Raw genomic sequence first — 15,471 nt, 5'->3', positions numbered from 1 at the left:
CGAAAGGTAGAACAAGAAATTCTAAGTGTCCATAATGGCATTCAAAACCTTCTTGAGAACATCTTCAGCTCTTACCCTTATTTGATGTTATCTTGAATGTAGATCAATTTTTGAAAAATATTCTGCTCCATGAAGTTCATCGATTAGCTCATGACTCATCAACCCTAGGGATGAGATATTGGTTTTTCATGGTCTTTTTATTAAGTGCCCTATAGTCAATGCACATTCTCATGGTGTCATCTTTCTTTTTCACTAGGACAATGGAGGAGGCAAAAGGACTAGAGTTAGGTTGGATATGTCCCATTTCCAATAACTCCTTTATGGGTTTCTCAATTTCCTCTTTATATCCTTGTGTATGACAGTATGACGTGGTAATAATAGGTCTTGCCCCTTCCTCTAATTCAATAGTGTGCTCAAAGCTTGTCTTTGGTGGCAATCCTCACAAAATGTCTTCAAACACCCTTTTGTGCTTTTTTAAGATAGGTTAGATACCAATATGTATAGGGTTTCCTTGGGATGCCCATTATCCTTGTTCACGCCTAAAATTCTTTTCATTGTTTTGGATGAGACTACTCTTAGAGATCCATTAGATAGCACTCACAAAATGACTTCTTGCCTGTCTAAGATGCAACGTCCCTAAGAGTGCAACCATGGGGTACCTAGAATTACATCTGTATCTACCAACTTAACAACGTAGAAATCTTCTTCGATTAGATGTTTCTCCAAGGTCATGCTTAGTTGTGGGTTTTTTTAGTACTTGGGGCAGTGGTTCCATTAGCCAAGGCTACTGTAAAAGCCCTTAAAATCCTTAGTTTCCAACTTATTTTTTGCTACTAAATTCAGTCGATAAAGTTGTTGGTTGCCCCACTATCCACAAGGGTGATTACCTTTTGTCCCTTAGAATACTTTTAATTCGAAAAGGGTGATGTTTGGATGGTTGTGATATGGCGGCTAGGGTTCCATGCTCTTCCTCTTTTTTGCCTTGTCTTCTTTTGCTAGGATTTTCCTCCTCTTTTCATACTTCTTCATCGCACAATGCTTCGATATTACGTGCTTGACTTTCCTTTTTGCATGTGTCCTAGCCTCCATTCTTCCTTGCATTTGAAGCACAAACCTTTCTCTTTTAGGTCTTCTTGTCATCTTTTAAGTTTTTCTTGATTACAATTGTGCTCATGTTCCCATGTTTCCTTGCATTGGAAACATGATCTTTTTTTCATGAACTCCTTTCTTTCATTGTAAGATAGAGGGGTATAAGGATTTTGATGTTTATCATTTTTGTAAAAAGGGCTGGTATGAATGTTGGAAGGTTGATTCTTTGTATGGTATTTGTCCTTTTTAGGTGTGATGTCTAATTTTAGTGCCTTTTGGATCATGTCCTCAAGTGATGGAGGATCAAAGGCACTTACCAAGCCTCAGATAGTTTCTTTTCATCCTTTGACAAATAGGTATGTGTAATGTGAGTCTACTTTGAGACACCTCTGGTACCATTCGGGGTGTTTTTGATCAAGCCTTTGGATATGTTTTTGAGTGAATTCATCATGAGTCCTTATGTGTTGGTGGCCTTTGGTAATAAGTCCTTCCAAGTGTAGGATGGCGAATTTAATGGCTTCTTCCTCTGTCACGGGGCTAAGTGTGAGATAAGTGTCCATCTTTTGGACCCATGAGTGTGCCGTGACTTTTTCGAATCCATCAAAGCTGGGTAGAGTCATTTTATTTATCCTTTGCCTTAAAATTTTTGTTGGGTTGTCCCCTCTTCCTTCTAGGGATAGTCTGAGTTTTAGCATCACAATAATCCCTAAAGGAGACATTTCTCCTAACTTTGGGATCTAGTCTTGAGTATGCTTCAGCAATTTCATCAACATTGTCAAGGGGTGGATTATTTGCTTCTTCCTATATTGTGTGTTCTCCCCTAGGTATGAAGGAAGGTCTTGTTGGCCTAGGGGTTGATACCTTTGGTGGGATGTTGTTATTTTTTGAATGGTTATTGGTATTGCTCCCATTGGTTTGGTTGGGTCAAGGATTATTGTTATTCATATTTTGGATGGCTTGGAGAAGTAGTTGGATTGTTCTATCATTTTGCTCCACGAGAGCTTGAGTTGTTCGCTCCATGAAGGTCCTCAATTCGTTTCCCGTTTGTTCCCTTTTGGCGTAGGCTTATTGCTGCATGCGGGTTTTGTCCTTTTTCTTTCCAAGGCCCTTTGAGCCCTTCAGCTAAGTTGCATCAACTATCTTCCATCCTTTAGGCTGGCAAGAACGGTGCTTTGATACCAATTGTAATGTCCCCTATTGGGATATTCCTATATTTTGCCCTAGAATCACAAATTAACTAAATAAGGAATGAAGTATATTTAAGAAATACAAAATTTCCAACTTCAAATCTTGATTTAGATCTTGCAACCAAGTAAGTTATCATTTCTAATATAATTGATGATGATGACACTTTCGGGACTCACTTGGACTCAATGAGTCTTGAGCTGGGTGACCTTGGGCAAGTCCCAAGGGCCCAAACTCGAGCTTCTCTGAGTCTAGAGTAAGACTCGCCAAGACTTGTGACTCGCAGACTCGGCTTGGACCCAACGAGTCCCAATGTCGAGACTCAACCAAAAGCAAATTTTTTCTTTTAAATCTCAAGAAATAACAAAAACAGACATTTTTTGACTTTTTTTTCAAAAAAATATTTGCATCCAGAAAGCCTAAAATGTCCCTAAAAGCATCATCTTGCCCAATACAAAGATCATTTTGCACCCCTTTTATCTTTGTGTTTTCTCACATCTAACACCTTGTGCAACTCATCATTGGTACCCCTCAAACTATAATCTCCCCATTTTTCCAGTGAAGACTTAGGAGTCATAGATTGATTTGTTAGCCATCTCCGCAGGTGAATTTAGTGGACAGCATGATTTTGGGTGCAAAAAGGTTTATACTTAGCGAAAATTGGGCTTGAGAGGATTTATATCATATAAACTTTATAATATCATGTTATAAAGCTACTTTTTCTAAAAATAGAAAAAGTTTATTTAAATGATGTTTTAAAAAGTAACTTTATATTAAGTTACCTTGCATGCCTCCCTAGGAGATTTTAATATTTTAAAAAGTGGTCAAATTTTATCATGATGAAATCACCCCTTAAGGTAGGCGTGGGTTTTTGGAGGAGAAGATTCCAGTGGAATCTTAGAATCTTCCTAAGAAGGTTCGAATTAGGGTTGAAAGGCATAAAACCAAGGAGGTCGTGGCATTTTGGGTATTGTATTGATGTTATTTGGCATTTCTTCTTCCTTCAGCAGGTCTGCAACATTCTGGCAGAGGTCTGGGAACAGAATTGGGAACGAAAACCTCCAATTTTCAGGTGATAGGACGTAGCCCCTCTCACGGTACAGCAATTGGTCTACAGGGGAAGCTCTATTCAGGCCATTGGGGGCCCAATTCAGGAGCAAAATTGATGATCATAGCACATTCAAGGTTCAAATTTCTGATCTGAGCAGAAAATTCATAATTTCCAGCAAGTTTATCCTCCATTCTTGCAGACCGTACTATTCCTAGTTGGACCGTACCACTCATTTTGCTTGGGAGTTCAAAATAAAGAAATTGAGGGTTTTCAATTACCCTACTTGATCCAGATTTCATTGTTGGTGATTAATAAGGGCAGATCCACTATTATTCCAGCTACAGTGGCACTGGATCGTATCATATGAGCATTCTTTTGCGGAAAAGCGTCAAAATCTTGGAGTCTTGCTTGGAGGCTTTGTGTGTTATGCAGCATATTTGCATAAATTGTTTTTGGTAATTCTTTTTAGGACAAATAAAACTCATTGGTGCTGTTAGTTCATCCTGGAGGCACCTATATCATCATTTATTGCAATTCAGTCAAATAAAGAAGCTCAACCAGGCAAGGTCTGGACCCTTGGTATGCTATTTGAGCCTTTTGTGGAATAAATTAGTCATTATTTGTCTTTTGTTTGCTGCAATAAAGAAATCAGAATTCTGAATTCAATTTTCAGTATTAGATTGGTTGTATTTTGCATATCTCTTTCATTGTGCAACATTCAAAAATGAATAACACACAAGCAAACCTCAAAAACTCTTCAAAACCCAAAACATCTACTCACTGGTCAAAGAATTCTATTAAAACAAATCCTTCAGATTGAGCCAATATTCAGTTGGGATCTTTCAGTGGTTTCAGAGCAGAGATCCTGCCAGACTGAGGGTTTGGACAAATTTCATGTATCCTTGTAGGACAGGGCCCTATAGGTATTACACGCGCAGAAGAGCACAAGGTCACCTGGACTTCGACATGGGTGACACACTTGAGGGAAATAGGAGACCTGAGGGAAATAGGAGCCCTCAAAGGGAGGAGAGATAAAATCCCCCTAATCTTGATGAGATTATGAGGAGCTCGGTTGATGCACAACCAAGAATTGTTCAAGCATTAGGCATCTTACAGGACATGTTGGATAGGACGAACTTGGGACATCACTAGGGTAGGCATGATAGTCGCATCAGGTCAGTTTCAGCTGTAAGGAGACATTGCAGCAGTAGGGCTCCTTCGTTGGGCAGTGCATCCATCTCACCTAGGCATGACAAAGCCCAGATCGGGATGACTGAGAGGCCTATGCACCCGCATTTCATTCCTAGAAATGAGCCACCACCAGTTGACCTACAGGAGGGCATAACATTCCAGGATATGGTTATGGCAGCCAATGATGAGTGGGCATGTCTCCTGATACATGTTGGAGATGCCTTCCCATTACACCAATATTGTATGCAATGGAGAGATAATATGAGATACTGCAATGATAGAGGTCCTAGACATCAACAGCAAAATAATGAGTTGAATCGGGCTACCAATAAGGATACTTTGCCCCTTTTTGATGGCAGTGGTTTGATTAGTGCACGTGCCTGGGTGCATAAGCTGGATATTTTCCTGTCCTTGAAACCAATGCCAGAAGATTAGGCCATCCAGTTTGTTGTACTACACTTAGAGGGTGTTACATATGATTGGTGGCACCATGGTTTAGTCACACAAAACCATGCACTCGTACATACCTACACCGAGTTCACAGAGAGATTGATTGCTAGTGTTGACAAGATGTAGAGTTATATTACATGGACCTCGCTTTATTGAAGTAGACAGCTTATGTTGAAACTTAGATCAATGAGTTTCAACGAATTGCAGTCATGGTTCCTAAGATGCCGGACAAATGAGTGGTTATGTTATTCATAGAGGGGCTCCATGATAGGTTGCGTGGATTGGTCAAGGCTCTCAAGCCTAAGACCTTACAGTAGGCCATTTAGACCACCCTTGACCTTGATACCACTCCGCCCTCCTCTTTTCAGCAGAACAAGAAATCTTTTGAAGGTTCCAAACCTCTTCAGAGTTCTTCTACATAGCTACCGAGTGCACCACCTCCACCCCGAATGGATCAAGAATCACTGAATGAATTAAGGAGGAAGAAATTGTGTTTCTCATGCAAGGAGCCACGGGAACCAGGCCATAGATGCCTTGGGAAAGGTAAGGCACACCTCATTGAGGTCTTCTTTGATGGTGAGGATGAGCACATACAGGATAGAGGTACTGAGAGTGGCGATGATGAGGATGCATTGGTCACTGCCAATGTTATGATTGCTTCATTGTTAGGAGTACCCTAGTACTATCCCTTTTGGTTAAAGGGAACTCTTAAGGGGCAACCTGTGGATTGTTTGGTAGATACTAGAGCTACATATAATTTCCTTAGTGAACAGTCAGTTGAGAAATACAGATTACAGGTTGAGAGATTCTCAGGATTTAAGGTGACAACTTCTAGTGGCGGTACCTTGAGTTGCACTACGAGAGTTCCTCAGCTTAGGCTTCAGTTGGGAAGTTATCTCTTGAATGATGACTTCTATGTGATCATGTTAGAACAATACGTTGTGGTTCTAGGCATGCGGTGGCTACAATCTATTGGCAGGTATACATTTGTCTATCACAAGATGCAAATGAAATTCTTAGTGGATGGAAAGGAATCGATGTTGAGAGCTTCATCTAATGGCAAGCCTAAAGGAATGACAACATACCAGTTGGAAGCTAGTGATAATGCATCTTGTAGTAAGTCTGATTTTTTGCATTTTGGGACAGCTGATATAGAGCAATACTAGAGGATGAATGAAGGATGGTTGGCAAGAGCTAGACAAGCCAAGTTGATAGCTCATCAAGCCAAGCTTCAACTTCAGCACATTCATGATACTCATCACCATATTAGTAAGGAGAAACAAGAGCTATCTAATTTTGAGTTTTCAGCTGAGATTGGTTATCTTCTACATGGTGATGATGGAATTGATAATGAGGCTCATAGTAGACCAGCCCTAATGAGTTATCCTTGATTGGCACAGAAGGTGTTCCTAATGCACCTTTGATTTTGTCACCAAATCTTGATGATATAGCAGCACTGACGTTGTTGATAGTTGACTTCATTTCAGTTGACTCCATATGGATTAGCCGCTGCCTTAGTTGGAGTTACGTTGCACTCCTTGATCTTTCATGGTCCACGTCAGCTATCCAGTTACTTGGGAGTGTAAGGAAGTATGTGTATGGGATGGACTTGGAGTTTGAGATGGGTTTCCAAGATTTGCATTGGTTTGATGTTATGCTTGAGGACATCTATGTTGCTGGTCAGAGTTATGACAGTGAGGTTTGGGGGCCTTTTGTGCTGGTTTATAGGCATACGAGAGTTCACTTTTACATTGTCATGATGTCCTACTTGCATGGATGGATACCTCAGGGTGATTGGTGGACAAACTTCTTTTACATCCCATACAGCAGATTCTTCATTTTGATATGGGATCCGGGAATTGAATTGCTTGGTACATTATTTATCAAGAATTCTAGAATGTTGCTTCATGGTTTGTGTTGCTTGAGTATTCTTATCAGTGTGGACTGTGGAGCAGCAGGTTGATTGGTGTTGCTTGAGGGCAAGCAATCCTGGGAAGGGAGGATTGTAATGTCCCCGTTTTTCCAGTGATCTCTCAGGAGTCATAGATTCATCTATTAGCCATCTCCGTAGGTGAATTTAGTGGACAGGAGATGATTTTGGGTGCAAAACGTTTATACTTAGCCAAATTTTGGCTTGAATGGATTTATATCATATGAACTTTATAATACTTCATTATAAAGTTACTTTTTCTAAAATTAGACATATGTTATAAAGTAACTTTATAAAAGGGGTGTTAGATTTGAGATACTTTATGTCATTATAATATAAAGTTACTTTTACCTTAAGTGGCAATATTACATTAAAAGTGACTTTATAAAAGATGTTTATAAAGTGTAACTTTATATCATTAAGTGACCCCCAACTTGCACCCCTAACTAGGCAATTGCAACTTAAATAAAATGGCCCCACTTTAATAATTATTACAACCTCATGAGGTACACCCAAGCAAAAAAGAATATTCCTTTGGAATAATGAATCCCTAATTTGGATGTGGGGTTTAGAAGCCATAAAGGAAATGCACGGGAAAGTATTGGCATCATTATTGAATTCATTTTTACAAACTTTCAGCATTGGTGAGGTCTGCGACAACAAACCACCATTGGAATCCAGGTTGGGAACGAAATCTCTCAATCTTTTACAGTGTTTGGACTTAAACCTACATACTTGCAGCATTGAAGGATCCTCTTTCAGGCCATTTGGGGCCAAGATCTGGAGGAAATATCACATTTACAGCAGGACTGAGTTATGTTTAGCAGATTTGAGAAGTTTGGGTTACAAGTTGAGAAATTTCCGGGTTTTAGGGTGACAACTGCTAGTGGTGGAACTTTGAGTTGCACTACAAGAGTTCCACAACTCAGCCTTCAGTTGGAGGCCTATCTACTGATTGATGACTTTTATGTGATCAAGTTTGAACAATATGATGTGGTTCTAGGCATGCAGTGGCTTCAATCCATTAGCAGGTACACATTTGATTATCACAAGATGCAGTTGGAGTTCTTGGTGGATGGAAAGGAGTTAGTGTTGAAAGCTTCATCAGATGGCAAGCCTAGGGGATTGACTTCATACAGATTGGAAGCCAATGATGGTGCATCTTGTAGTAGGACGAAATTCAGGCATTTTGGGACAGCAGATATAGGACAGTCCCAAAGGTTGAACGAAGGATGATTGGCGAGAGCACGGCAAGCCAAATTGATAGCTCGTCAAGCCAAGCTACGGATCCAGCACATTCATGATATACACAACAAGCTTGGTAAAGAGAATCCAGAGTTATTTAATTCTGATTTTTCAGATGATGTTGGTCAGTCCCTATATAATGTTGATGGAATTGGATATGACACTAAAGCATGCTTGTTAGCACCAACTTGGATGACTCCAAAAGTATGGTTACAAGGGAAATATTCAGTCCTGATTTTCAGAATTATAAGAGCAGTGATTCATTCTTCTTTTGTCATGGTATTGATGCATGCTTTGATTTCCCTCATGATGGCTTACATACTACAACTTTGAGGTTACCACCAGCTACTCTTAATGTGGCAGCGTTATCCTTGTTGTGTGATGATTTGTTTGATTTTGCATTCTCCTACTTCAACTCCTACAACAGATTCTTCATTTTGGTATGGGATTTGGGAATTGAATTGCTTGGTACATTATTTCTCAAACAATTCCAGAATGTTGCTTAATGGTTTGTGTTGCTTAAGTATTCTTATCAGAGTGGAGCAGTGGGTTTCTTGGTGTTGCTTGAGGGCAAGCAATCCCAATTTATGCAAATATGCTGCATAACCTACAAAGCCTCCAGGCAAGACTCCAAGATTTTGACACTTTTCCCCAAAAGAATGCTCATATAATACAATCCAGTGCCAATGTAGCTGGAATAATTGTGGATCTGCCCTTATTAATCACAAACAATGAAATCTGGATCAATTTTGAACTCTCAGGCAAAATTAGTGGTACGGTCCAGCTAGGAATAGTACGGCCTGCAAGAATGGAGGATAAGCTTGCTGGAAATTATGAATTTTCTGCTCAGATCAGAAATTCGAACCTTTAATGTGCTGTGATCATCAATTTTGCTCCTGCATTTGGCCCCCAATGGCCTGAATAGAGCTTCCCTTGTAGACCAATTGCTGTACCGTGAGAGGGGCTAGGTCCTCTCACCTGAAAATTGGAGGTTTTCGTCCCCAATTCTGGTCCTAGACCTCTGCCAAAATGTTGCAAACCTGCTGAAGGAAGAAGAAATGCCAAATAACATCAATACAATACCCAAAATGCCACAACCTCCTTGGTTTTATGCCTTTCAACCCTAATTCGAACCTTCTTGGGAAGATTCTAAGATTCCATTGGAATCTTCTCCTCCAAAAACCCACGCCTACCTTGAGGGGTGATTTCATCATGATAAAATTTGTCCACTTTTTAAAATATTAAAATCTTTTAGGGAGGCGTGCAAGGTAACTTATTATAAAGTTACTTTTTAAAACGTCATTTAAATAAATTTTTTTCTATTTTTAGAAAATTAACTTTATAACATGATGTTATAAAGTTTATATGATATAAATCCTCCCAAGCCCAATTTTGTCTAAGTATAAACCTTTTTGCACCCAAAATCATCCCCTGCCCACTAAATTCACTTGCGGAGATGGCTAACAAATGAATCTATGACTCTTGAGTGTTCACTGGAAAAATGGGGACATTACACAAACCCATTAGCATCTCCACTCCCAAACCCCCACTAGTTAGTGGGACCTACCTTAGATGCCGTCATAGGATGGATGCAAGATCCTCTAAGCCATAGACTTCTAGTTATTGTTCTGATATTTGTTTGGAACATTTGATGTCATGGATTTCATATTCCATGAGTTTTGTACACATTTGACAATATTTAAATATTTAAGTGTGTAATTTTCTTCAACTATAATTTGAGTTTATAATTATGTGATTGATGTATACTTGTGTATGTGATCAAATTAGCTTCTACTTGACGATGTTATTGTGTCTTTAAGGTTTATAAAATAAAGGGTGCATGAAACAAGTTTTAAATCCTTAAAAATCACTAAATTTCTTGGGTTTTTCACTTGTCGAGTTTTTTTTGCCTAGTTTCGAGTCCCAAGTCGAGACACCCTCGCCGACTCGGAGTCTTGTTTCTATGATGATGATTGTCCAATATCCATGAAAGATTGGAAAACATATAATCAATAATATTGTAAGGAGAATCCTAATCCTTACATCACGATTGCAAATTAAATGATGTGCATGTGGAATTCAATTAAAGACTTTCCCTAACAACCAATCCACACTATATAATTTTTTAGAGAATCACATAAGGTGTCGGGAGCCTGTCCTTTCCAATCAAGCCCAAGAGCATGCAATTGTGATATCCCCTACGATATCACCTGATGTAAATTTATTAAATAATATTAATATACTAAAGAGGAAATAAATCATTAAATATTGATTAACTAAATAAGGTTAATATAAATAAATGACTAAAATGTTAATGTATTTAATATATAAAATAATAAAGAAAAAGTATTATTAAGTAAATGATTAAATTGTCAATGTATTTAATATATTAAATAATAAGGAAAGTATTATTAAATTAAAATATTAATACAAAGTGATATAAACTAAAACTACGAACTACGTAATACAAGGGAGCCATCACGACTACCCTCCCCCCCGCACGAAGTGGTGCGACGGTAGTCGCAGCCTGGGATGTGACCACCGTCACATCCCTTCGTGCGGAAGGGACCCGTGGAGGGATGCAACCCTTCCCCTCCACGGGGTATAAGGGAAGAACCTCAATGCAAGGAATGGGGAGAAAAAAGGAGGAAAAACAAGGGAACTGCAGCTGCGTCAGCAGAGCCGGTAATAGGGGATTGGCATTAGCGCTACATGTACGTATATGTGTGTGGAAGTGTGTGCCACACACACATATATAGATATGACAGTATTCTTTTGGTAAATCTGTCTCCAATCTCGTTCTGCAGAATTATATTATTATGATGTTGTATATTATAGAAGTATAGCATGATTATAATGTTGTATGTATGCAATATATTCATATGTATGTAGGATTAATAATGGGAATGAAGAAATATATAAATGTAGGCTTAATTTATGGATTAAAAAATGATAATGAATTGTAGAATATTATATGAATAATGTGGCTATATGATGGAGGCTATTGGGAGGAGATTATCATAATTCAGGGATTATGATAATCCCTCGTAGGCAGTATATATTGAATATCTATATGCATATATGTTATGGCTTGGTTGACAAAGTTCATCCAAGAAGAGACGGATCTGGCTGGTCCTCTCTGGTAGAGTTGGATGATGATATGCATCATCCAAAGCAAGGAATTGATCATATATGATGGTCTTCCTTAGTATGGCTTGGGTGTAAGAAATTACATCCAAGACAGGAATCGAATTAACCTTCGATTTCCTGGTATGGCTTGGGTGTAAGAAATTACATCCAAGACAGGTTTCAAATTAACTTTTGATTTCCTAGTATGGCTTGGAACCAAGATGGGTTCCAAGAAGGCGAGCTTCACAGCCGCCTAAGGACATGTCCCAGTACTGCACTCGTATCCTTTTTATTAAATAAGAATTGAGATTAGTGTTAATTAAGTAATTGAAGTTTAATTGCAAATTAGATTAGTTATATATATATATATATATATATTTGTTGTATTGTAACAATCTGTTTTGTAGGGCAATGATCTCTAACTAGTAGGGACATTACAGCAATGAACACAATCTTTTGGCTTGCGGGCCCCACCTAGGGGTTGGTGTACTTGACGGGGGACTCAATGCTGCTGCCTCCTTATCATGTATTTCATCCTTCACTTCATAGTGGGATAGTTGGCTGGATAAAATCATTCAAGGAATCCTTATTAATATAATTTATTATGCTCGTATTAAGAATAATAGCAAGAATGAAAATGTATTAGAAGCATATATTAATGTAGTGGAGGAAATTTGTCACCTCAAGGATGATAAACCCAAGAGGACAAACTGATCCTCCAGTACCTCACTTATACTGGCGCTAAGGGTGAGCTAGGGGATGAAAATAACAAACTAAGCTAACAGACTATAAACGAGACTCTCGGATGACTCTGTTGAGTCTCTGTCCTTGGGACGAGCGCGACGTGCTGTTGTCCTGTACGGACGAAACACAAAAGCCGTGCGGAAATGATAAAAACAACTAAACTAACTGACTAGACAGTTGGAAAATGAAATAAATGAAATATTGCAGAATGCAAAATAAAGGAACAAAATGAAGGAAAATGATGGAAACTTACAAACGGTCCACGATTGAAGCCTCCTGCAAGACAATAGCTTCTCTACCACTGCAATCCTACACACAAGCAAGAAGGGAAAATGTTGGGGTTGTGTTTTGGAGTTTGCCTAAGTCAAACCCCCGTTTTGGTGTTTCCACCACCACGGACAACCAAGAAAGATAGCCATGGGAATGATAAAATTATAAAGATAAATAGAGAATTGGAAATTATATTTGAAATGGACGAATGTGAATATGTAAATGAATCAAAGAAAGAGGTGAGTAAACTCCCCTTCTACGACTCGTGAAGATGGCACTATGAGCTGCTCGAAGGTCTGCAACAATGGTTGTTTGTAAGGTGCTGGAAAATTTGTAAATAGTGCTCAAGAGGATCACCAAGAGCTCCAACTTGCAAGAAAATGTTCAAAAGTATCCAAAATGCCAAGAATCCTTCAAAATGCCTTCAAATGGGAGAGATATAGACTTTGGACGAAAAATTGACGTCAGTGGGTGCATGCGGGGGCATTACGATACCTTTCGAGCATAGGCGTAATGCTCAAATGGCCACCTACTGACTATCAGATTCGTGGGACGTTGACCGTTGCGCGGACGTCTCCACGCAACGCTAATGTCCCGAGGACGACAGGTTGACAGAGGATGTAGGATTTCAGTTTAAAGCTGACAAAGCAATCTAGGTGGGCAAAAAGACAAAAACAGTGACACACGACCTTTGATGACGTGGAGGAAGGCTCCATTCATTGCACTGAATTGCATAGGGTGTGATTTTTGATATTACAATTAATTACTTATCATTCGAAGGTATTACTAAATTGAAGACAAGATAAACAAGTCAACAATGTAAGTATTTCTATGTATGCATCATACCAAGCACCTTGTAAATATCAAAGTCTGATAACCTTCTCTCTTATTAATTCTGAAATCAGATATTGCTCTCTTGATCATTTGACTTCCTTGTCTTCTTCGATGCCCCTTATTTGGGTTTGATATGCTGCTTGTATATACCTTCATGGGGTGGAAGGGTATGTCTTTTCCCTTGGGAATCCTTCTTGCAATGGTGGCGACCCTTGATCATATGTCCTTTGCCTCTAACTAATAATTATCATTATCGCACCTCCTCAATAATTATTAATATCACCTGTTAATGTAAACATTAAACACAATTTATCATCTCCTTAATCCATTCCTTATCATCCTATCTTGTATGTGGTTTGCTGCATTATTGTTGATGAAGAGAGGGTCACCGACTGTATTGACGTAGATTTTGAAAGGATTGCTGCCATCTCACCTTCTCTGATAATAAAATCATGAAGTGTTATGTTTAAGATGATTTTCTGGATGTTGCCATTTTCTTCCATGTCAGAGGCATGACAATCATCTCCTCTTGCAGGGCTTCCATCCAAGATTAACACTTTAAAAGAGCTAGTTTCATTCACCTATCTAGGTTCATTGTTAGTGCATTATAAAGCAAGTACACAAGGAAAACTGGTGGGCTGTACTTGTTAATTGATTTATATTGCCTTGTGTAAAAGCTTCCATTGTTCTTCTAAACTCTTTGACTGTGTACAATTTTCTCCATTTACACCCTTGTCTAACTTTTAGTTCTTCAATATGTGTGTCTTGCTTTTCAATTTCAGTCAAAAAAGGATTTTCTTCTTCTCTATTTTGTTTGGCTGTTTCAAGATCAGAATTAACTCTAAGCGCCTTGAAAATAATATCTTTAAAATACAAAATTTTCAAGGTTAGAGGATTCCAAAGGTTATAACCCTTTAGCATTTTTACCATATCGAAAGAAAATACATTTTTGAGCATTAGAATCCAGCTTGGATCATTTTTCTCTAGGCACACGAGCATAAGCCTCACAGCAAAAAAATCTAATGTGTGAAACGGAAGTTTTCTAACTTGTCAACACCTCATATGGTGTTTTATTAACTGGAGCAAGACAAATAAAACATACTCCTATCACATTTCCAAATCCTAGGATAGATTTTTAACTATGATCCATTATACCTTTTTCTAGTTATTTTGTGATTACAAAGTAGCTTCCATTAATCTATGAGGGATTCTTAAATTGAGATATGGGAAGTTCAGTAATTTGGATTTTGTATACTTGATGGTGTCTTTTGTCATTTTCACTTTATCTACATCATAACTATTTTCAGCTTTCTTACCATATTTGACAGAGAAGTAGAGTTTAAAGTAAGTTTGTTCTATTTTTGTATCTTTTCTGTAATATATTTATTAAATTTATTTGATATGTGAGTTTTGTGCAGAGGAAAAGGGATGTAAATTCTGACGATATGGAAAGCAAAGAGAATCCAGCTAGTATCTTGACAGGAAGCAGTACTAATCATGATGGTAAACGTAAGAAACTTCCTAATTTCATTTAATTTTTTCAAGCCTTTTTATCACAGGGAAAGAGTTAGGCAATTGGCTAAATGCTGAATTTGTAAACTGACATTCTCTGATGAACATTTTTGGATAGCAACAGTAAATAAAAGGTTTCATCATAATTTATTAGTCTTTGTGCTATATAAGTAAGAAAATCCTCACATATGTCAAGTGGAAGTAAACCTTTAAGCAGTTGGTCTTGGTGGAAATGCATGTATTTTATTAGAAGCCAAATCTAGGTGATACTGGAGAGTTTATATCACCACAATTATCTTAATCAACTTATGCATCTAGATGTGCTGTAACAGGCCCTCATCCATGCTAAATACTTAGATGGTGTAAACTGTATAGGGAGTGCTGATAAAATCAAAATAGCTATCTACATATTTTCTAACATTCAATCTATAAAGCCTTCTTTATATTTGAAATTTCAACTAAGTGGAACTGGAAAGGATCTTGTCCTTATGTTGAGACCTCATGCTTCCTTGATAGGCAGTTAAATCCAACAGATTTTCACTTAGCTTGACTGGAATGTCTCATGGCAAAACTCCACAAGCATTCCTGTAGCAACCCCCATTTTGTTGGGGATTTACACCCCTGTTGCAGACAACCATTAAACTGGGATAAAGAAACCTAAGATTAGGTGAACCAAAAATAGTTATAAGTATTTTCAAAATCTAACTAACAAGATTTTGCAGAAGCAAATAGAACAACATGCATACACAGGATTACACAAGACGCAAAGATTAATGTGGGAAACCCTTTTGGGAAAAATCCACTACTAAAAATTGCCCATAGTTATATTATTCAAAATGAA

At 38.2% G+C, this 15,471-nt stretch overlaps 1 protein-coding gene across 4 annotated transcripts in view; it reads left to right on the top strand.

Moving 5' to 3' along the window:
- Window positions 1-15,471, top strand: part of LOC131038928 (uncharacterized) — an 88,288-nt gene that overhangs the window by 43,265 nt on the left and 29,552 nt on the right. For 3 of the 4 annotated variants that reach the window (XM_057971528.2, XM_059217034.1, XM_057971529.2), the window contains exon 7: window positions 14,537-14,627. In XM_057971528.2, coding sequence (XP_057827511.1) covers window positions 14,537-14,627 — 91 coding nt within the window. The remainder of the gene's footprint in view (window positions 1-14,536; window positions 14,628-15,471) is intronic. The other variant, XM_057971530.2, reaches the window with a different exon arrangement.

This window comes from Cryptomeria japonica, chromosome 3, assembly GCF_030272615.1.
Source record: "Cryptomeria japonica chromosome 3, Sugi_1.0, whole genome shotgun sequence".
In the NCBI taxonomy this organism is placed as follows: domain Eukaryota; kingdom Viridiplantae; phylum Streptophyta; class Pinopsida; order Cupressales; family Cupressaceae; genus Cryptomeria; species Cryptomeria japonica.
This window is presented reverse-complemented; position numbering and strand designations above follow the sequence as displayed.